General features: G+C 38.7%; 3 protein-coding genes across 6 annotated transcripts; all 3 read left to right on the forward strand.

The window, feature by feature from the left end:
* Positions 1–317: 317 nt before the first annotated feature.
* alpk1 (alpha-kinase 1) lies at positions 318–11,428 on the forward strand. 2 transcript variants are annotated; one of them, XM_034856701.1, is made up of 14 exons: positions 318–499; positions 1,443–1,650; positions 2,695–2,849; positions 2,935–3,133; positions 3,740–3,799; positions 3,905–3,991; positions 4,077–4,153; positions 4,273–4,368; positions 4,454–4,558; positions 5,388–7,164; positions 7,916–8,063; positions 8,143–8,305; positions 8,947–9,133; positions 10,835–11,428. In XM_034856701.1, the coding sequence occupies exons 2-14, from the start codon at positions 1,536–1,538 to the stop codon at positions 11,017–11,019; spliced, it is 3,354 nt and encodes a 1,117-aa protein (XP_034712592.1). In that variant the 5' UTR covers positions 318–499; positions 1,443–1,535; the 3' UTR covers positions 11,020–11,428. The 2 variants fall into 2 exon arrangements, with proteins under 2 accessions (XP_034712592.1, XP_034712593.1); XM_034856702.1 differs by having other exon boundaries at positions 320–399.
* Positions 6,031–15,377, forward strand: LOC117934850 (ependymin-like). Of its 2 annotated transcripts, XM_034856889.1 has the most exons (7): positions 6,031–6,042; positions 12,754–12,836; positions 13,017–13,051; positions 13,174–13,308; positions 13,903–14,089; positions 14,182–14,269; positions 14,883–15,377. In XM_034856889.1, exons 2-7 carry the CDS (start codon positions 12,770–12,772, stop codon positions 15,016–15,018), a joined length of 648 nt encoding a protein of 215 aa, XP_034712780.1. In that variant the 5' UTR covers positions 6,031–6,042; positions 12,754–12,769; the 3' UTR covers positions 15,019–15,377. The 2 variants fall into 2 exon arrangements, with proteins under 2 accessions (XP_034712780.1, XP_034712779.1); XM_034856888.1 differs by lacking the exon at positions 6,031–6,042 and having other exon boundaries at positions 12,614–12,836.
* A 461-nt stretch (positions 15,378–15,838) lies between these two features.
* On the forward strand, positions 15,839–18,410 carry LOC117934851 (ependymin-like). Of its 2 annotated transcripts, none has more exons than XM_034856890.1 (6): positions 15,839–16,073; positions 16,261–16,295; positions 16,766–16,900; positions 16,992–17,184; positions 17,314–17,401; positions 17,941–18,410. In XM_034856890.1, the coding sequence occupies exons 1-6, from the start codon at positions 16,007–16,009 to the stop codon at positions 18,062–18,064; spliced, it is 642 nt and encodes a 213-aa protein (XP_034712781.1). In that variant the 5' UTR covers positions 15,839–16,006; the 3' UTR covers positions 18,065–18,410. The 2 variants fall into 2 exon arrangements, with proteins under 2 accessions (XP_034712781.1, XP_034712783.1); XM_034856892.1 differs by having other exon boundaries at positions 16,992–17,182; positions 17,311–17,401.
* Positions 18,411–20,989: the final 2,579 nt, after the last annotated feature.

Raw genomic sequence — 20,989 nt, forward strand, 5'->3', positions numbered from 1 at the left:
GTGGTTGAATTCAAAATCATGACTATTGAATATAGTAACATGTTCAGTTAATGTTTTTATTATTATTGGAAGTATACAGAATAGGGTTTGCTTTCTTTATAAAGACAATTCATTCGGGCCTAAGTTAGTAATTACTATAAACATAGCTTATAGAATGCAGAGTGTATTGCTAAGTTAATGTAACAACGTGTATTCTATCAAAACACTGATTTTGGTTCATTGTTACTGTACGCTACCTTACTGACACCTCAAATTCCGTGATCACACGTCATCACTAAAGAGTGCAAGGACTCGTGGAACAAGCTCTCTCCAGTTGGAATTGCGATATTTCCGACATTATGTGAAGGCAGCACGGCATAGGGCCGCCCCACAAGGAAGACGAGGAGAAACTTGAAGACGGTAGTTGCTGTTTAATTGTTTAATTAGTGTTTAATGAAAATGTTCATTCGGACATCATAATAAAAGAGACAAAGAGTCTCGTAAGCTTAACGTTTAAGGGGTAAGAGTTATTTTAAATGTGACGACATAAACAACATTAACTTCAACTCCTGTTGAGTTTCGTCTATGGATTTGTTCTTCACTGTCAAAGTAGGCTACTGTAGCTAGCTATACTTTGTGTTTGGCGTAATATCCGTACATTTTAGGCTACATCTTTATCATACTCCATGATATTGTGTGTTTTCTTTATGGTACACCTACAATAACTTTGACAAATCAGTATACATAAAAGTTTTATGAGAAGTCTCAAATTATAGGCCTACTTATTGAAGTAACTGGAATTATGTCTCACTATCAAGTCATTGTTGAAGCCTATGAACACACACACACACACACACACAGGTGTTTTCTGTTATTTTGGCTGATTAGACTTTGCTCAGGTTTAAGGTGGGCCAGAACATTTGATGGTCACAAACTATTTCTACCAATGAGATTGATAAAGGTGTCATTTGTGCTGCCATATCAGGTGCAACAACACTCCCAGGGGACTCAGGAAGTTGCCAATCCCTTCGTCTAACCACACCCATAGAGTCCTGAGAGAGGTCCATGCAATCAGCCACATTAACTAAAAAACACCTGTGTGGGTATTCAGGGTGCTTAAATAGACACAGTGGAACTCCCTTAAAGGACCATAAAATGATTTTCATTACCTGGGACATTGTTTTAGGGGAGTACAGCCACATCAGCACATGTGTAGGCTACTGTCCAATTACAAGACATTACTTATACATATACTGGATATGGGTTTTTATTAGACCTTCATAATATGACGAAAATATCATTTTGTGATTATTATTACTTACTGCAATTTGATTCACAACAACAGATGAGTTTTCTTTCATTATTGTAGTGTGATTTTTGTCCCTAAAGCACCACCATGCTTCATTCAGAATGGTTTTACACATAGTTTGCCTTTAATAAATACTGCAACCCCCCAAACACAGCTTTAATACAGGAACAGGCCAGGGTGTGAAGAGGCCAAGAACAGTGGACATCCTTTCATCCCAGGGCGACAGCTACAACATCTGTAGACTGGAATGGACAGCCAGGAAGTGGGGGGTTTACTGGACGCATGCCTCGGAGCAGTGGCAGCAGCTCAGCAGTCCACCCTGCCCACGGAGGCAGAGAGGCACAACTACTGGAGATGCACAGGTCAGACACAAGATGGTGATATTTGTTCAATTTTAATTTGGGTCTGGAAGGAAGTCAGATTGGGATTTGGGTAAAGAGATTTGTTTGTGGAATTACGCTTACATAAAATCCACACATATTGGTTTGTGTTGAAAATGAGGGCATTCTGAAAAAATTATCGCTGAATCCAACGTGGAGTTGCCATGAATTTGAGGGGATTTCCTCTTGTTTTGCTAATGCTTTTCAGTAGGGCATGCTGGGGCAGTAATCATTATAAACCTCCGTCTAAACTCTTTATGACACAGTCCCTCTGCCATCCCAGTGCCCACGTACAGTGTAGCACATCTGTACAAAAGGAAGGATAAAAAAAGTGGAAAAGAAGCAATAAAACGTTTCTAGTGGAGCTTTATAGGTCCAATGTGTGGGGCATTTCTCCCATCTAGCGTTGAGATCGTACTGTATATCGCAATCAACTCTCTCGCGCCGCGCAGTTCAAAGGACGTTTCACAGCCACCGTAGCCTTCATGCTTCAAAAAGCCGGTCTCTTGGTCTTTTTAATATCCTTTTTCTTTTTCTGGGCAAAGAAGATTCCTGTTCCTGAAAATTGCATTTTGAATACATGTGGTCGTCCATGTTTCATTTTTCAGGCTTGCCGGGGCCGGGAAACAACGATACCCATTAGCAGATTAGCAGCACCTGTAAGTTTATCATGTGGCAGTGAAAGCACAAAAGGCGGAGCAGTATGTCCTATATGTCCCTTACTGTCTAACGTATTTCAAGAAGGCGCGTGACTATGGAGAGTCTACCCCAGTTCATGCAAATGGAAATGTAAACCTTTAAGCCAATTGTAATACTTGGAACTGATGGTGGTGGTAAATATTCATGAGAAAGGACAAGTTTGTAAACACATAGCACACTGGACCTTTAAGAAAAATAATTCCCTTTTGCAAAAAAGTTTTAAACAGGTATTATCTGTTGTATTTATTTATTATTAATTGACCAGTTTATTTTTTGCACTGCCACACACTTTAACTGGATTGACAAAATTCCATTTGTTTCCTGTAGACTCGCTATGTGCAGAACTGGCTTCTCTCCTACAAGAGGCAACGGAAATGAAGTGGCCCTTTGTGCCAGAGAAGTGGCAGTATAAAGAGTCGCTCAATGCCAAAGACAAGACCAACCTTAGTGACCTTATCAGCAAGCACCTCTCTCCACTATTGGTAACACAGACACAGCGTAGTAACGGTTTTTTATGTGCTGTTACTGAAAATGAATATTCACTGAATCGGTTTGCCCTGCTGCCAGGCTCTTCTGAAGGCTTCCATCGCGGCTCAGGAGGCACGCACGGCACTGGCGGTGATCTTCCTAGTCGACCGCTTCCTATACTGGACGGACGAGTCCAGGCGGCTGCTCAAGATCACCAAGCTGCTCCACAGGCGCCACCCTGACACCCCCGTGGCCCCCCAGCTGGTCATACGACAGGCCAGAGTCTACGTTAACTCTGGTATTGTGTTGCATTGAGTGTACTACATTACTTTTCTTAGTTTCTTAGAACGGATGAGTAACACTTCATGCTAATCACTGTTTTGGAATATAATAGTGGTTTATTATGGAATGCCATTTTGTTCCATATTAAATACAAGAATAAACCAATATAAATTGCCTATGAGAGACATATAAGAAATGGATATATAAATAGAAAGGGGAAATAAATAAATGTGACATTATAAACTAAGTCCCCTGAAACAAATAAAAGTCAAACATAAATCTACAAATGAGCCATGTCAAATCATGTCATCAATATATGAGATGACACTGTATATGTTGATTTTCTATTGGCTCTTTTCTATATATTTACATTTATTTATACTGTATATTTATTACCTTGTTAATTTCAGGATATTCAGTATGATTCAGCATGTCATAGGCCAATTTATGTATTTTTCATTTATCCAATATTGAACACAATTGCATTCTTTAGTCGATGCATACTCATAACATGGATATGTGAGAAGGCTTTGTTGTCATTACTCATTGTCATTATAGAGATTTTAGATGTTTTGGTGTGTTATACAGAGCTGGATAAATATTACAATCATCATCCCTGCAGGCAAACTACAAAAGGCAGAATACATACTGAGCAGTCTGATTAACAATAGCGGGGCCACAGGTACGTGCTTTTGTTATTCTAATTGCCTTAAATCAAAATAAATATATCCTGTTGTTTTTTTTAAAAGCGGTATAAAAAAATCAAATCTATTGTTTTCCCATGCAGGTTGTTGTGTGTACCGCTCTGAGAGTGACAGGGTTCTTGTGCAGGCTGTTAGTGTTCAAGTACGTGGTATGATTTTGCAGAAGCTAGGTAAGATCTTTTACCTAAAGAAAGAAAGAAAGTAGCTTCCCCTGCTGATACATAGATATTATGGCTGTTTTGTGCTCTGTTGCAGGTCTGTGGCTAGAAGCTGCACAGCTAATCTGGGCCTCTCTGGTTGGCTACTACACACTTCCTCAACCTGATAAAAAGGTTCAATCCACAACCGCAATATTTTCATCACAGTGACCGTATTGTGAGCTTGTAAACATGCACAACCCAGTTTACACACTGTTATAAACCATTGCTCTACATGTCTGTGTATGTTGCAGGGCATTGGAACCTCTCTTGGCATACTGGCCAACATATTGGTCTCTATGAACGAAGAGGATTTCCAGGCTTTTAGGACTAATCCAGATATTGATTTGGTAAGTCCAACTGATATGTTTACTTTTTTCTATTGCCTTTGTATATTTTCTTGTCTAATGTCTTGTGTCTGATTGTTTGGAGCAGTCTTTACTTGGGGACAGGAGTCATCGTCTTCTTTCAGCAGCTCAGGCAGCTAAGATGGCGGTAGTTTACAGCCAGTACACTTCACTCTATGTGTTGACCAATGTGGTGAGTTGTTCCATTGATTCACTGTTGACATAAATCAGGCTGGTGTTTAGATGGCAACCATAGATTATGCTGCTGACTACCTATCCTTACCTAAAAGTCCTTCTCCAGAAATACTTTGTAAGTGTATGTTAACATAATCCTATGATTAATATTTAGTTTAACATGGTTTTCCCACATAAAAAGTAAGAAGTGTCAGTCAGACTGATGAGAAGTCTGTGCACTAAAATCAGGAATGTTAAGTGTAGTTAGCATCTTTTATTGGTTTATGTTGTTTTTTAGCTTGTAACTGGCAGTGGCTAACAGCTACAATGACGGTGGGTTTTCCATCTCTTTACTAACAGTCCGCTTTGCACTGGACGTTCCAGGTTTCTTTGCGGTGTTGTGTTGAAGTCGTTGCCCCAACAAATAGTGTTTTCCATTTTAGACGACAATTGGTTTACACATTACTGACGTACCTAATCACGCTTGCCCGGGATATGTTTGAATCTCAGATTTCAGAGAATTGCATATACATCTCCTCCTTCAGTAGAGGAATGTGAAAATGAGTTTCTAGTTAAAAACTGTGCACAGCTATAAGTCATTATAGGTTTTTAAGGGAACATAAACACTGGAAAACTCATTTTTTTAAATGAAGGGGGACTTTACCTGTTTGTGGTTAAATGCCTAACAACCATCTTGCAATACTTTCGCAAATCTTGAGTTAGTATCCAGACCCAACCACAAATCTGTGTGTTTTTCTCCAAATCTGACACTCCTGAAGAGGAATAAATCTTACTTATTTCTGTTTAAAATCTTATGCTACTCTCCGACCTTTTTTTTCTTTCTTCAGGCAACCCAAGGGACCTGCTTGTTATCATACAGTTTCTCAGTGGAGTGCCCTGCCTCTGAAAGGCAGTCTTTCCTCCTGCAGGCGAGAGAGGCGTTTGAAATCGGCCTTCTCACTAAAGCAGAGGGCGAGCCGGTCACCAGCCAGCAGGAGCTTCACACCTTCCTCAAGGCTGCCTATTCTCTCACTGTTGCTCACAAATGGCTCGGCACACCTCATGAGGTTGTGGCGCAGGCAACTCAAGCTTGTAAAAAAGCTTTAGCAAAGTTCTATGATTATTGCAATGCGGATACCAAAGACAAAGACGGCCTCTGTGCTGAAATCATGCATCTGGTCGGACAAGTCAAGCTTTTGCTGAGAGTGGAACCTTTCCTTAATTCAGACAAAGGGTCTTTTATCCCAGACAGCTACCGCAACATCAAGGACACATTAGTAAATTTCACTCTTGAAGGTTTCGCCAAGGTGATGAAGAGATTCCAAAAGTATCATGCGTCACTGTGTGAGACAACCAACACAAACTGTAAAAGAACCAAAGACGACACAGGTGAGACGAGGTTATGTATAACTGCACTGGGGACAACCATCGGTACGCTCAACACAGAGTGCAGCACCGGAGCCTCTAACGTGGCACCCAATGAAGAGGAGCCACAACAGAGAGGTTCAAGTTCACCTGCTGTGGACCCACCTCAAAAGTCTGACCTGTGGACCGCTCTAGGAAGCACAGATAACCTTGGCTCTTCATGGCAGAATTTCTCCTTGAGTAGTTCAGGGTCTCCTAGGCCCAGCAGCAGTGGCTTCACGGGAAGTATTGGTGTTGAACGTGAAGAAAAAACACGTAATCAGAGCTGCCTGACCACTGAGGTTGATGACAGGTCAGACAGCGTGCTACAATCCGCCGATGGAAACAAGAAGCAAGGCTTACATGGTTCCAACTCTGGTGTTGGTTCCCAAACAGTCTTCAGTTCTGCAATACCTGCAACTACCGCCTCCAATCCTGATTTGGAGATGTTTGAAGTGATTCAAGCGGGAATAGAGACACTGGACACTGAGGAGGATTGGATGACCGACGTTGGTGTGGCACTGAAAACGTCAGCAGCTGAGGGAGCAACACAATCCTTATCCCAGCTAGCTCTCAGAACATCTCTCAGTGACAGTTTCAGTTCCCAGTCGTCGTGGGAGAAACTTTCAGCTGACCTGAACTCCCCCACAAAAAGAAAATCTCAGCCAAGCAGCCTCGAAGCAGGAAGCGTTCAAAGCAGCAAGTCAGCAGATTCTGATGGAAGTTTTTTCCTCTTGGAAACGCTGGATTCTGAAATCAATGATTCCGCTCATGATCCCACTCACAAAAAACACACATCTGGATTGGAATTCAGACCTCTGAAGAGCCTCAATGTTGACCCAAATAACGACACTGAAGTTGACTCAATATCCGTAAAACCCGCTACTTTAGCAACCCCACACCCAAAGCTACCTGAGCAGTGTGCTTCCACTGAAACCTCCACAGAGAGTTCATTTGAGATGCTGGAGGATCATCAGAGTGGACCCCAACACAGTGACGTTACTTCTTCAGAAAAAGTGAATGTCCCTCAGAGAAAGAACCCCTTGTGCTACAGCTGTCTTAAACACAGCGCTGTAACTAGTGTTGTCCCCGAGAGTCAGTATTTGTTGTCACAGCAGGATTTCGAAGTACTACTGGCTGGAGTTTGCCATGAATGTCTGCTGAAGAGACTTCACAGTGACAAGACACGATTCAAACTCAAGACGCACAGAACTGCGTACAGTAAGTTTGAATTGAAACGTGTCAATATCATCATGTACATGTTTTTAGCCATGATAGCAGTGAGGCTCTAGGGAAGGGAATGTCAGTTTCCAGTGGTGGATGGTAACTAAGTACAGTACATTTAGCAAAATACTGTACTTAAGTACAATTTTGAGGTACTGTACTGTTCTTGTCTTTCTTTCTACCTTTACTCCGCTACATTTCAGAGAGAATTTTTTTTGTCTTTTTACTCCACTACATAAATCTGACAGCGTAAGTTACTTTATAAAAAAGGACTTTGCACACAAAACACATACATAGTTTATGAAATATGTTATAACACCTGAAATGATTAGCCGATTAAATTCAATTACATTTTATTTATAATATCAAATCATAACAGGAGTTATCTCAAGACACCTTACAGATTGTTTAGGTCTAGACCACAATCTATCATTTACAACGACCCAACAATTTTCCACAAAAAAGGATTTGGTGGCGAGGGAAATCTTCCTTTTAGGCAGAAACCTTGAGTGGTGATTACATTTTTCTGCTTTAACTACTTCATTTTAATACTTTTAATTACATTTTCCTGATGATACTTGTGGGACCCAATGCAGGACTTGTACGTGTAACAAAGTATTTTTACAGAGTGGTATTAGTACGTGTATTAGTACTTTACTAAAGTAAATTGATTGGATCTGATTACTTCTTCCACCAATGTTGATCTGACTGAAATATTGCATTCATCTATAAATGTCATCCCAAATAGGTGCTCTTCATTTGAAGTTCTCCAAGGCCACAGGACTGTGGACAGCCAGGGAGACATGTGCTTACATCGGGGAGCCGATGGGGATGCAGGGCAAGCAGAGAGCGGCATTATGGGTGCAGTTTTTACACCAAGAGGAGAGGTTAAGCAGGTATGCAGCCGCGCAGTCAAGGCACAACATGTACAAAATTACTTTAAATCTCATGTTTTCTGTGTCTGGTTTGCCTTAGTTATGTTGGAAAAGACTACTTGAAGCCAAAGGAGATCCAGTTTCACCTGAAAGATGTGGAGAGACAGATGACAGCCCAGTACTATGTGACGGAATTCAACAAGAGTCTTTATGAAAAGGAAGTCATGGCTCAGATGTTCTTCATTCCCTCGGAAGCACTACTGGTGAGGCCAGCTCATATTGAAAGGAAAGTACATGTATCGGATATTTAATTAAAATAAAAGGATTTCCTTCATAAATGCCACTTTAATAGGACCCTCTACACAACTACACAACGTCAGAAACAGCAGAGTGCAGGATAGCCTGAAGCAACCTCGGAGCATGGTTGTTTTACAGTTGAATGTAATAACCCAGGACACCCTCCAGTTGTCATTTTACAGCTAGAAACATAATCTCATAACTGTAGTAGGGGCAATATTTTTTTAGTTAGTCACCTGTAATGTATTGTGAGCTTTTAAAAGTGGAAAAATGGGAGATTAAGGTACAAATAATATCTTAGTGCTGAGTATTCTCCTAATTGTATTAGGAGATTCTCCTAATTGTACATTTCCCTGGATGAACTGGCCCACATAAAGACTTTACATTCTAGATTACATTAGATCAATTTGATCTCATTTTAAATTAAACACCATGTAAACAGCAACACTTGCTCTGGTGAGTCTTTTTGAGTAGTGACAGAAGTCTTTAAATATACCTGTAGAGACATAAAAAAGCCATTGACGAAATGTATATTACTCAGCCATGTTAATAAGACAGGCTTGGCATATTTATTGATTTCCCCCTTGTTTTCTGTACTTGTGAATAGATTTTGAATGGAAATGAGATTGTCGGCTGTGTAACAGTGGAGCCCTACATGCTTGGGGACTTTGTCAAACTAACCAACAACACTGGAAAGAAGGACAAGAGATTCCAGGCTACAGAATATGGCCTCGCCTTTGGACACTTCACCTACCTGCTCTCCGAGTGCCAGGAAGTTGTTGTAGACCTGCAAGGTGTGTGTGTGTTATATTTTATATATATATATATACAGTATGTACAGTGAGGAAAATATGTATTTGAACACCCTGCTATTTTGCAAGTTCTCCCACTTAGAAATCATGGAGGGGTCTGAAATTGTCATCGTAGGTGCATGTCCACTCTGAGAGACATAATCTAAAAAAATCCAGAAATCACAATGTATGATTTTTTAACTATTTATTTGTATGATACAGCTGCAAATAAATATTTGAAAACCTGTCTATCAGCTACAATTCTGACCCTCAAAGACCTGTGAGTCTTCCTTAAAAATGTCCACCTCCATTCCATTTATTATCCTAAATTACATGCACCTGTTTGAGGTCGTACCCCATACATTCAGTAAGAAACCAACTACTAACATGGCCAAGACCAAAGAGCTGTCCAAAGACACTAGAGACTAATTTGTACACCTCCGCAAGGCTGGAAAGGGCTACGTTGAAATTGCCAAGCCTCTTGGTGAAAAAAGGTCCACTGTTGGAGCAATCATTAGAAACTGGAAGAAGCTAAACATGACTGTCAATCTCCCTCGAACTGGGGCTCCATGTAAGATCTTACCTCGTGGTGTCTCAATGATCCTAAGAAAGATGAGAAATCTGCCCAGACCTACACGGGAGGAGATGGTCAATGACCTGAAAAGACCTGGGACCCCTGTTTCCAAGGTTACTGTTGGTAATACACTAAGACGTCATGGTTTGAAATCATGCATGGCACGGAAGGTTCCCCTGCTTGAACCAGCACATGTCAAAGCCCGTCTTAAGTTTGCCAATGACCATTTGGATGATCCAGAGGAGTCATGGGAGAAAGTCATGTGGTCAGATGAGACCAAAATAGAACTTTTTGGTTTGGTTTAATTAAAATAGAACTTTTTGGTCATAATTCCACTAACCGTGTTTGGAAGAAGAAGATAGAGGAGTACCATCCAAAGAACACCGTCCCTACTGTGAAGCATGGGAGTGGTGGCATCATGGTTTTGGGGTTTTTTTCTGCACATGGGACAAGGCAACTGCACTGTATTATGGAGAGTATAACCGGGGCCATGTATTACGAGATTTTGGGGAACAACTTCCTTTACTCAGTTAGAGCATTGAAGATGGGTCGGGGCTGGGTCTTCCAACATGACAATGACCCAAAGCACACAGCCAGGAGAACCAAGGAGTGGCTCTGTAAGAAGCATATTAAGGTTCTGGCGCGGCCTAGCCAGTCTCCAGACCTAAACCCAATAGAGAATCTTTGGAGGGAGCTCAAACTCCGTGTTTCTCAGTGACAGCCCAGAAACCTGACTGATCTAGAGAAGATCTGTGTGGAGGAGTGGGCCAAAATCCCTTCTGCCGTGTGTGCAAACCTGGTGAAAAACTACAGGCAACGTTTGACCTCTGGAATTGCAAACAGAGGCTAATCAAATATTAACATGGATTTTTATCAGTTGTTCAAATACTTATTTGCAGCTGTATCATATAAATAAATAGTTAAAAAATGTTACTCTCATTGTGATTTCTGGATTATTATTTTTTTAGATTATGTCTCTCACAATGTACATGCACCTACGATGACAATTTCAGACCCCTCCATGAGTTCTAAGTGGGACAACTTGCAAAATAGCAGGATGTTCAAATACTTATTTTCCTCGCTCTATGTATGTTTTTAGTTGTGAACTACTCCTTCCTTATGTTTCTTAGGGTGGGTGACGGCCAATGGCAAAGGGCTGATCTACCTCACCGACCCCCAGATTCACTCCACCAGGACCCCCAAAGGCCCCTCCAACTTTGCTACCCGAGGCCTCAGGTATTTCCTGGAGGAGCAACACGGACCAGAGTGCAATGGCATCTGCCAGCTGCTCAAGCTACCTCCTGTGGTCACGTAGCCACATGTTCGGCCTCAGAAACTTTGAGGAGTTGTTGATGTGGAGTGTATGTGTATGAGAGTTTGAATTCCGAAATAAGTGAAATAAAAATACTACACATGAGTAACAAGGCTTTGATGCAAGTTTCTGAAATTTAAGGACTACATACATTTAACAGAAATTAGCCCAGTTACAATCACTGTACTTTGTCTTTCATTCCAATTATATTAAATAAGTAATGTTGTAGAAAAGATCAGTTTAAACAATGTATGGATATAGTTTAAATACATTCTATCTTAGGGTGCTAAATGTATGAAAACAAACTTGGAGGGTATTTCAATTTTAGGCATATCTGGCCATTATTTTTCCCGAGGGTTAACCCTCAGACACACTTTTCCGATTTTCAGGTGCCTGGAAAAAGTTGAGTAAGTAAAAGAAAATATATATATACTGTATATATATATTTTATCCAAAGAATCTTAGGCAAATAACAATTTTAGATAAACAGCCACATAATGGCAAGTTACATTTTTGTAAAGTTTAGTTTCCACGATAGGAAATAATGAAAGAAATAATTGGGGGGGTTTTGCTTTGGAAATGTATTTATAATTCATCATGTCTCGTAACACTACGTGAAAGATCAGGTTGAGTGAGAAGCTTGTCTTTAATGAAAGGTTTGTAGATAGTTTTTCATTGGTGCTTTTAACACCCTTGGGGTAACTGTTAGGTTTAGTTTGAAAAATATTTTAGAGGTAGAAGATAACCTTGTAGACATGTTTAAATAACTTGTTTAATGTACTGGATGTAGTTACGCCATTCAGGTGACCGCTGTATCCGGTTAAGGTCAGTCCATCTTGTTAATATTTGTCATTGACAAACATTTATTCAAAATATTTAATTATTATAACAAATTGCTGTTCTTCTGCTCTTTTCCCCTTGAATCTAATGTTACACACTGGTGTATGACTCAGCATAAGGTTACACACAGAGATTGATGTAGCGACTGTTGACAAGAATGACGCATGTTGCACAATACATCCAGTAAAAACTGCATGATGCAAGTTGCCAAGAGTTCATGACCTTGACTTTTACTCTCAGAACCAAGTGTAAATATAAAAAGGAAGACAACATAGTGAATGCATGAAGTTATGATGTTGTTGAATAATGACTGCACTCCCTCAAAGACATTAACCAATAAGGCAATGGAGCAGGTGCTCCATTGATTACAGCAGTCACACATTTTCACATCATATGACAGTGATGTCATTCAGGGAGCACATGTGAGTCTCCTCTCCATTCAGACAGAATCCACTTCTAGGTTTGTTGGCGTCACAAACAACATTCTTTACCCCTGACCCACTGTGCATAAACCTCACTGTCGACGTGCATGCAATGAAAAAGTAAACGTTCTGAATGTATTTCACTGAGAAGTAGTGTTTTTTTTTGTTGCCGTATTGTGTATTTTTGGTATACCAGTCATACACAGTCTTCTGTACAATTTTCTCCTCCCTGAAAAACCTTAACCAGCCTATAGTAACATAAAGTAGAATAGGGGTCTTATGATCTTTTATCTTTAAGTGAAACTGATTGCCACAGCTTTTCACTCACATGTACATTATGACTTTTTATCAGAGGAATAAGGTTAAAAATAAACTCCGGAAGTTGGACTTTCTCCTGGAGCCTCAGTGTTTGCTTATATAAGGAAGTGAGTCCTCTCTCGAGCACCAGAGTGGTTGTGGATGCCTTAGGAAGGAGCGTGGAATCCTAAAGTATGAGACTCTTGGTATTGTTACTGTGCTTCCTGGCAGGCTGCCTGGCTCAGAAGCCTCACCCATGCTGTAAGTAAAATCACAGAATAAAAAAAAAAAAAAAAAAGGAATTGTTATTGTTGGAAAGGATTTCTCATTTCTAATGCCATTTTATGCTTTTTCAATATTTGTAATGTATAGTACACGGTGATAAAACCTTTTTTAAATAATGCAGTTTTATAATTTCACAAATCTTTCTCCATAACACAGCAAGTCCTCCTCTGCTGACTGGAGCCCTCACTGTGGTGAGTGTTTAAAGTTTTAAATAGTGTGTTATATGAGCATCATAAAGCCTGAATTGAGCATAATCACTCAGCACACGTACGTGAAAGATGGACATGTAAACTCACACGTAATATTTCTTCAGTCCACACAAAATGAAAAGCTGTGGACTTATGCCAAATACCTGTACGATGCGATAGGACAACGGATCCGGATCATGGAGCTGGGCACTTACGAGAATAAGTCATTCAACTTTGATGCTCTTCTGCTCTATAAAGAGGTGACCGAAGATTTTGAATATGTTATTGTACGTAAGCCTTAACTTCTCAATCAACACAATGGAGCAACACTGTGCCCTTTATCAAGTTGCTGTGGCGAGGCGCAACAGATCTTAAATTATCATGGGAGTAAACATTGTACGCAGACTTTGGTTATCACATCAATGAAACCATAATCGTTAATGTTCATAGAGTTCACAATAATCACTTTTACCTGTCTGGGTCCAAATATTTAAACCAAAATATTGATGTGTATGCACAGATTTGCCTGCTTAAATATGAATGTAACAGGACAACTGCAGATGTTAGATGCATTGTTATGTAGTATGTATTATTATATAATTATCTATTTATAACAACTATAACAATAATACAAAATAATCATGGAACTCATTGTTTTTCAAGCTTCAGTTTAAATTTCAAGACCAAAATTGATTAAATTACTATTTGTATTATTTAAACTAAACACAGCAAAGTGTTACACCGTATGTACAGTAAATATGTAAAAGAAAGAAAAAATATTTATGCTGTATATAAAACTACAAATAAATCAAGAATATTCAAGTTATACCTTTGCCACACCTTTGATCCCTTAGGCTACCATGTATGAGATCAATGACGTAAACCGTACATGCACGAAAAAGCCTCTGAAGGTAGACTTCCAGCCTATGGGAATCCCGAAAGATGCCTCTCTGCTGGGCCAGGTTGTTCTGGGCAGCTCGACTGGACCTGGACAAGGACTCCTGGTCAATAGTTGGATGGGAGACCTGCCAGACAAATCAGGTCAGAGAGCATAGGACGGTTACAACTGCCTTGACTGTCTATTCATCCAACCCAGTGCATTAATATGCGCATTTTCTTCTCTGACCTTACAGGAAAGTTCCTGAGCACAGTCACTGAATTTGGGTGCATCCCTGTGAGCAGTGCGTACCACACAAAGCAGTATGGATGGATGGTGACAAAGTTAGTTCACATTCACGTCAACACTCTATTGCAGAGATCTTCAACAGGGCCCCTCAAAGCAAGGGGTCCTCAAAGTTACTGCCGGGGGGAGCAAATAAATTTTGTAAACGTTTTTTCTTCTGTGTCTGAAAATATGCAGTGCATTAACATAATTCTGATATTATTAGCAAATATAAATTGGCCTATTCATGAAAACAAAAAGAAAGTCATTTTAATTGATGATAGACATGTTATGATGATAGATTTATTATAAGGTACAGCCACCCACATATTTAACTAAGCCCAATGATTATCTGTGACTTCCAAATGTATGTTTAACATCAAAACAGGATTTAGAAATAATTAATATCTACACATCCAATTTTATATATCTGTCCCAGTTTAATATGCCACTAAATTCTATGCAGTAGGAGTAGTAGTATGGAGTAGGGGTTCCCTGCTGCGTCTCTCTTTCAGCTAAGGGGTCTTTGGTCTTGAAGCGTTGAAGACCCCTGCTCTTTAGGGCAGAAGGGACAGTGTGGTGGTGAAAGGCTAGACACTGACTTTTAAAAACCTATAATATATTTGCAACTGGACGACTGGAACGTTTCTCCACTCTCTTTCTTTCCACTAGCTTCTTCAACAACATCATCGGGATAGACGACCCTGGGTTGCTCAACCCTCCAGACTTCTGCCTGGGCGCAGAGCTGAATGCTGACAGCGAGGACGAGCCTGTCGACTTTTTTAGCTTGTTCCTCAAACAGCATTGAGTCATTCAGCACAGCATTCCTTTACAAATTAATTTGCCATTAAACAAGTGGAGCTACTAAATCACAGCTTTGTTAGGTGGCATACATCACACCTTCTCCTGCTAATAAATTGGTTTTTCCAAGGATCTTGAGATGAGCATCTCCGATGCAGAATTTGACATATTTTGAATTTATTTTTATTTATTTTTTGAGTTTTGTTTTTTACATTGAGGATTTCTTTACCCAACAGAAAGCTGCATTTATGAACGTTTTCAGAGTGACAATGGTTCCAAAAAAACTCCCTCTTTCTGTCAATATGCTGATGTGTCACCATGTGTAATTTTTTATCAATAAATACATATGAACAATAAACAAATGCATACCTTTTACCTTGTCTCTGTGTGTAATAAATGGCAACATGTACTGTATAAACAGCTTTGTACTAGTAGGGCAAAAAGGATGCATGATAGAAAGAATTGTCATCTTACGTACAATCCATTTCCCAGCTGCCCTGTGAAAACAGGAAAACAAATTACCATGATTTTAGCATTTAAGAAAGCGTTCTGAATTTATAGAAAACTTGTTAAAGTTGATACTGTAATACACTACATGTGGTTAAAAATAATTTTTGTGATGAGAGAAGTGTGAGAAGTTATTTTTTAATTCTTGAACCCAAATTCTCGCTTCCCTTTCCTGGAAGTCAGTTCATTATTTTTACCTAAATTTACAACTGAAAAAAAGATAGCAAGGACTGTAGGAGAGAAAGGAGATGGCATGACATCTCAAACTAGCTGAGTCACAGTGACACTCATTTGTTGTTACTAAAGTTTTCTGTTTCATACTGACAGGTTGGGTGTTTGAGAACTGAAAGAAAACCTGGCAGTGGAAGCCGACTGGGAGCCTTAACCAGCTTGTATAAGGGAGTGAGCGCACTGAAGCAGCAGCAGCACACAGCATTTGCATCTGTGTGCAGAGGAACGCGGATCTACCGTACAGTACATCTGACAGCATGAGAGCCCTGATCCTGTTTGTGTGCCTGGCAGTGGGCTGCCTGGCTCAGGAACCACAACCATGCAGTAAGTACTGTACACACTGACTTCATTTGTTTATCTAGTTTTCCACTGAATAATGACAGATAAATAAATACTGACCATGCTGTTCTGTTTTTGCTTTGACACTTATAAGGAAATATGACTATGTTTTGAGTTTAGTACAGTTGTGATGTAAATGCTCAATTTATAAACACTGTTTTGATTTGAACAGGATCCCCAGCACTGCTGACGGGACAACTCTCTGTGGTAAGTTTTTACTTCCTTAAACAACTGTGTAAACTCCCCTTCCTGATAAAACAGGGAGACACTACAGGCAAATGTTTTGGGGGTATTTCTCTTCCATAATGTGTTAACTATTTGGGAAAAAGCATCCAGATTGCAGCATCTAAATTGTATCTATTTAACTACACTTTGTCTATTTGTACCTGTAGATTTCTACTAAATTGACTTGAAGTTAGCATTTGAAAAAGCCTAATTTGCCCATATAAACATCCAAACTTCAGAAAACTTGTAATAGAAAAATGATTGTCCTAATGTAAGTAATCAACTGGGTTCCATGTATCATGGTGATATCTCTTCTGTACAAACGTTTTACCCTGTTCACCTGCAGTGTCTCCTATTACAAATATTTTACTCACCAAACTACCTTATAAACTAATGTGGTCATAGCAACAGCATTGCTTGCTGTAATAAGATTTTTTTTGTCATCTACCAAGTCCTCTCCGCAGAAGAAGCTGATGGCCTTTGCCAAGTACAGCTACGACGCACTGGGGGAGCGCATCCGCATCAGAGAGATTGGACATTATGGCAAAAAGACCTTCCACCATGATGTACTTCTACACTACAGACAGGTAATGACAACATAGCAAAGATATCGACATTTGTAGATGCCATGTTCAACATAAATATACATTGTAATTATAATACCATTTGGTCTTACAGCGTGTCATGTACAAGATAAACTACAGGAACCACACATGTTGCAAGAAGAGACTGTGTGTAGACTTCCACCCGCTGGCGATCCCAAGGAACTCAACCCTGCTGGCACAGGTGGTGTTAGGCAGCTCCTCTGGACCGGGGGAAGGAGTCCTGGTCAACACCTGGTTGGGAGAGCTACACATGAAGAAAGAACCAGGTAAAGTACAAGGAAGCTACACTACAGGAAATACTGTAGCACGTGACAGCCTGTCATTGTGTTGAAGCTCAAGCTGCTCGTCTGGTTGTGCTGCTTCAGCTCTCATGTGATCCACTTCTGCTTCTGCAGCAAACTACATGAGCACTGTCACAGAGTTTGGATGTGTCCCTGTCAGCACTGTGTTTCACAGCAACAGAACTGGATGGGTGGTGACCAGGTCAGTGCATGCACATGATAACAAAGTGTAACATTTCTCACCAGAAGCTTGTTCAAAATAGATACATGAAATGGAATCCGAAAAGAATTTATCGACCTTACAGAAAACACATTTTGAAATTATTTTGATATTTTGTGAACTAATGACATTGGGTAATGACCACATGCCTTCTGAGCCATGATCCGAGGTATACGTTAAAGTAAAGGTTCAGCCCTAAATCAAAAAAATATGTTTTTCCTCTTACCTGTGGTGATATTTTGCTTTGTTTATTAATTTTAACGGGAAGATAGTGTGTAACATAAAGGTGACGTATAGAGTAAAAAGTCCCAGACAACATGTACAGCAATTATGTTAAAAGTTGATATGATTGGAGAGTGCAGTGATATTTATCAATCTGGATTGTTTTGGTGTGAGTTGCCCAGTGTTGCCCAGTATGATCTGTAGACGTTTAGCATCTACATTCCAGCATGAAGTAAAGTGCAGCCATTGCTATTGTCTGGATGATGTCATTGTGTGTTCTTCCTGTTTTCCACCTACAGCTTCTTCAACAATGTCATCGGCCTAACGGACCCTCAACAGCTCCTCACTCCAGCTATGTGTAAGCACGCCCAGCTGGAGGAAGAGGACGGTGAGGAACCAGAGAGCTTCTTCAGCTTGTTTTAGAATAGAATCATTTCACAAATGTAGTGCACTGTGGGGATGGCTGCTGTACAGTATAGGACTCTTTGCACTGTGTTTGTTTAGTGGCAGTCATTTGTGTAGTAATTCTACAATTCTACAATTGGGGCTTTATGACTGTCTTTTTTGTGCGTGCGTGCGTGCATGCGTGTGTGTAATCTTTTACAAATACTGGTGAAGTGAGAAGTGATCTGTATGATACAGGGTAGATGTCAATTTTTTCTGCTTTTGAGGTTTTTTTGTCAAATAATATCTTCTAATTTAGATCCTGTCTCCTTATATTCACATATAACTAGTACAGTTATTGTAAAGAAAAAAGAATACTTGTGTTGACAATGTGTTAATAGTTCACAGTCAGACTGTCTCTGTGGCTTGGAACAGTGTTTGGAACATGTTTAAAGACACCTGACTGGATTAGTGTTGGCGATCATGCTGATTCCTGATTTTGCTCAGTGACATGTACCAACATTATAAGTTAGATAAGTATGTGTAAGACTCAATCACAACTGAAAGTGGATAGAATACATCCACTTCTCTTGAATACATTTGTGTTGTGATTGACATATCTCCAGTAGAAATGAAATAAAATCCAAGTCAAAGGGACAACATCCAACATGCTTTGCCTCTTATTGTTAAAGGGATAGTTTGACTTTTTTCAACATACTATTCAATAACTTATTTTCAACATACTACACTAAGACTTTTTTCCCACGTACTATTCTCTGACTTTATGTTAAGTTTTTCAACATACTAAACCATAACCTTTTTGACATACTGCAGCCTACTATGACTTTTTCTTGATTTTTCAACATACTTTACTATGACTTTTTCGACATACTATAGTTTGACTATTTTCAACATACTACCCTATGACTTTTTTAATCATTCTCTGCATTAGACTATACTATGACTTTTTTAACATCCTATACTATGACTTTTTTATCACTTTTTTGACATACTATACTATGACTTTTTCATTACCTTTACAGACATGCTATACTAAGACTTTTTTTGACTTTGTTCGACATACTTTACTAGGACTTTTTCATCACTTTCATCAACATACTAAACTATGACTTTTTGTTGATTTTTTCGACATACTTTACTATGATTTTTTTTGACATACTATACTATGAGTTTTTGTTGCCTTTTTTGACATACTATACAATTACTTTTTTTTCGGAATTACTATACTATGACTTTTTTATCACTTTTATCAATACTGGGATTTTTGTTGACTTTTTCGACATACTAAACCTTGACCTTTTTGATTTTTTTGACATATTGTTGACTTTTTTGACACCATAACTTTTTTTGATTTACTATACTAAGACTTTTTTTGACGTACTGTACAATTCCTTTTGTTGAATCTTTCTTTTTTATCACTTATATTGACAGCCCACACTATGACTATTTATATGACTTTTTTCAACATAATATAGTATGATTTTTTCAACATGATATAATTTCACTTTATTTGACATAATACACTGTGACTTTTAGTGAGCATTTTTCAGCATACTGTACTAGGTTTTTTTTACATACTAAGCCATCACTTTTACCACTTTTTGGCATACCATACTGTGACTTTTGTATCACTTTTATCAACACACTATACTATGACCTTTTGTTGACTTTTTTAAACATACTAAACTATAGACTTTTTAAAATACGATAGCCTACTGGGACTTTTTGTTGACTTTTTAAACCTACTAAACAATGACCTTTTCGACATACCACAGTTTGAATATTTTCAACACACTATCCTATGACTTTTTAATCACTCTTCGCATAGGTTATTCTATGACTTTTTAACTTATTGTACTGTGACTTTTTTATCACTTTTTCAACATACTATAGTATGTCTTTTTACTCACCTATTTCAACATGCTATACTACGACTTTTTGTGACTTTTTTGACACTACTATAGGCCTTCCATGACTTTTTGATCACTTTTATCGCCATACTATACTGTGACCTTTTCCACATGATATAATTTGACTTTATTTGACATGCTGTACCATGACTTTTTGTTGACTTTTGTAACATGCTATTCTAGAACTTTTTTTGACATACTATACTTAGACGTTTTTTGACATACTATACTATAAGGTTTTGTGGAATTTCTTCGCCATACTTTACTAAGACCTTTTCAAAATGCTTGAATTTGACTTTTTTTGACATACTACACCACAACTTTTTTGAATTTTTCAATTACCTTTATTACCTTGTGACTCTTTGTTGATTTTTTCAACATACCATACTATGATCTTTTCAACATACTTCAGTTTGACTATTTTCAACCTAGCCTACTATCCTACAACTTTTTTAATCACTCTTTACATTAGACTATACTATGACTAGTTTTCTGGCTCTTGTCGACATTCTGTGCTAAACATTTATTTCCACATACAGCACTATACTATGACTTTTTTATTACTTTTTCAGTCATAATATAGTATGTTCAAAAAGCAAAAAAAGGTCATGGTAAAGTATGTTGAAAAAAGTTACAAAAATCATTGTAAAGTCTGTCGAAAAAGTCATAATATATTATATGTCGAAAAAACTCATAGTATGTTATTTTGAAAAAAGACAGAAAAGTCAAAATAAACTATGTCTAAACGAGTACAGTATGTTGAAAAAGTCATAGTATAGCATGTCGACAAAATTCACAGAAGGCCAGTGATATTTGGAAAAATGGCATAAAAAGTGATGATATAGTTTGTCAAAATAAAAAAACACATCTCAGAGAAAAAAACAACACAAAGCAGCAAGTTAGGATACCAACGAAACCCGTGGGAACAACTTTCTTCAGAGTTCTCACAGAATGTAATGGGGAATGTAACTTTATTCACAAAAGTATAGTATGTGCAAAAGAGTACTATAACATAGCAAAAAAGTCAGAGTAG

Source organism: Etheostoma cragini, chromosome 19 (genome assembly GCF_013103735.1).
Source record: "Etheostoma cragini isolate CJK2018 chromosome 19, CSU_Ecrag_1.0, whole genome shotgun sequence".
Taxonomy (NCBI): Eukaryota; Metazoa; Chordata; class Actinopteri; order Perciformes; family Percidae; genus Etheostoma; species Etheostoma cragini.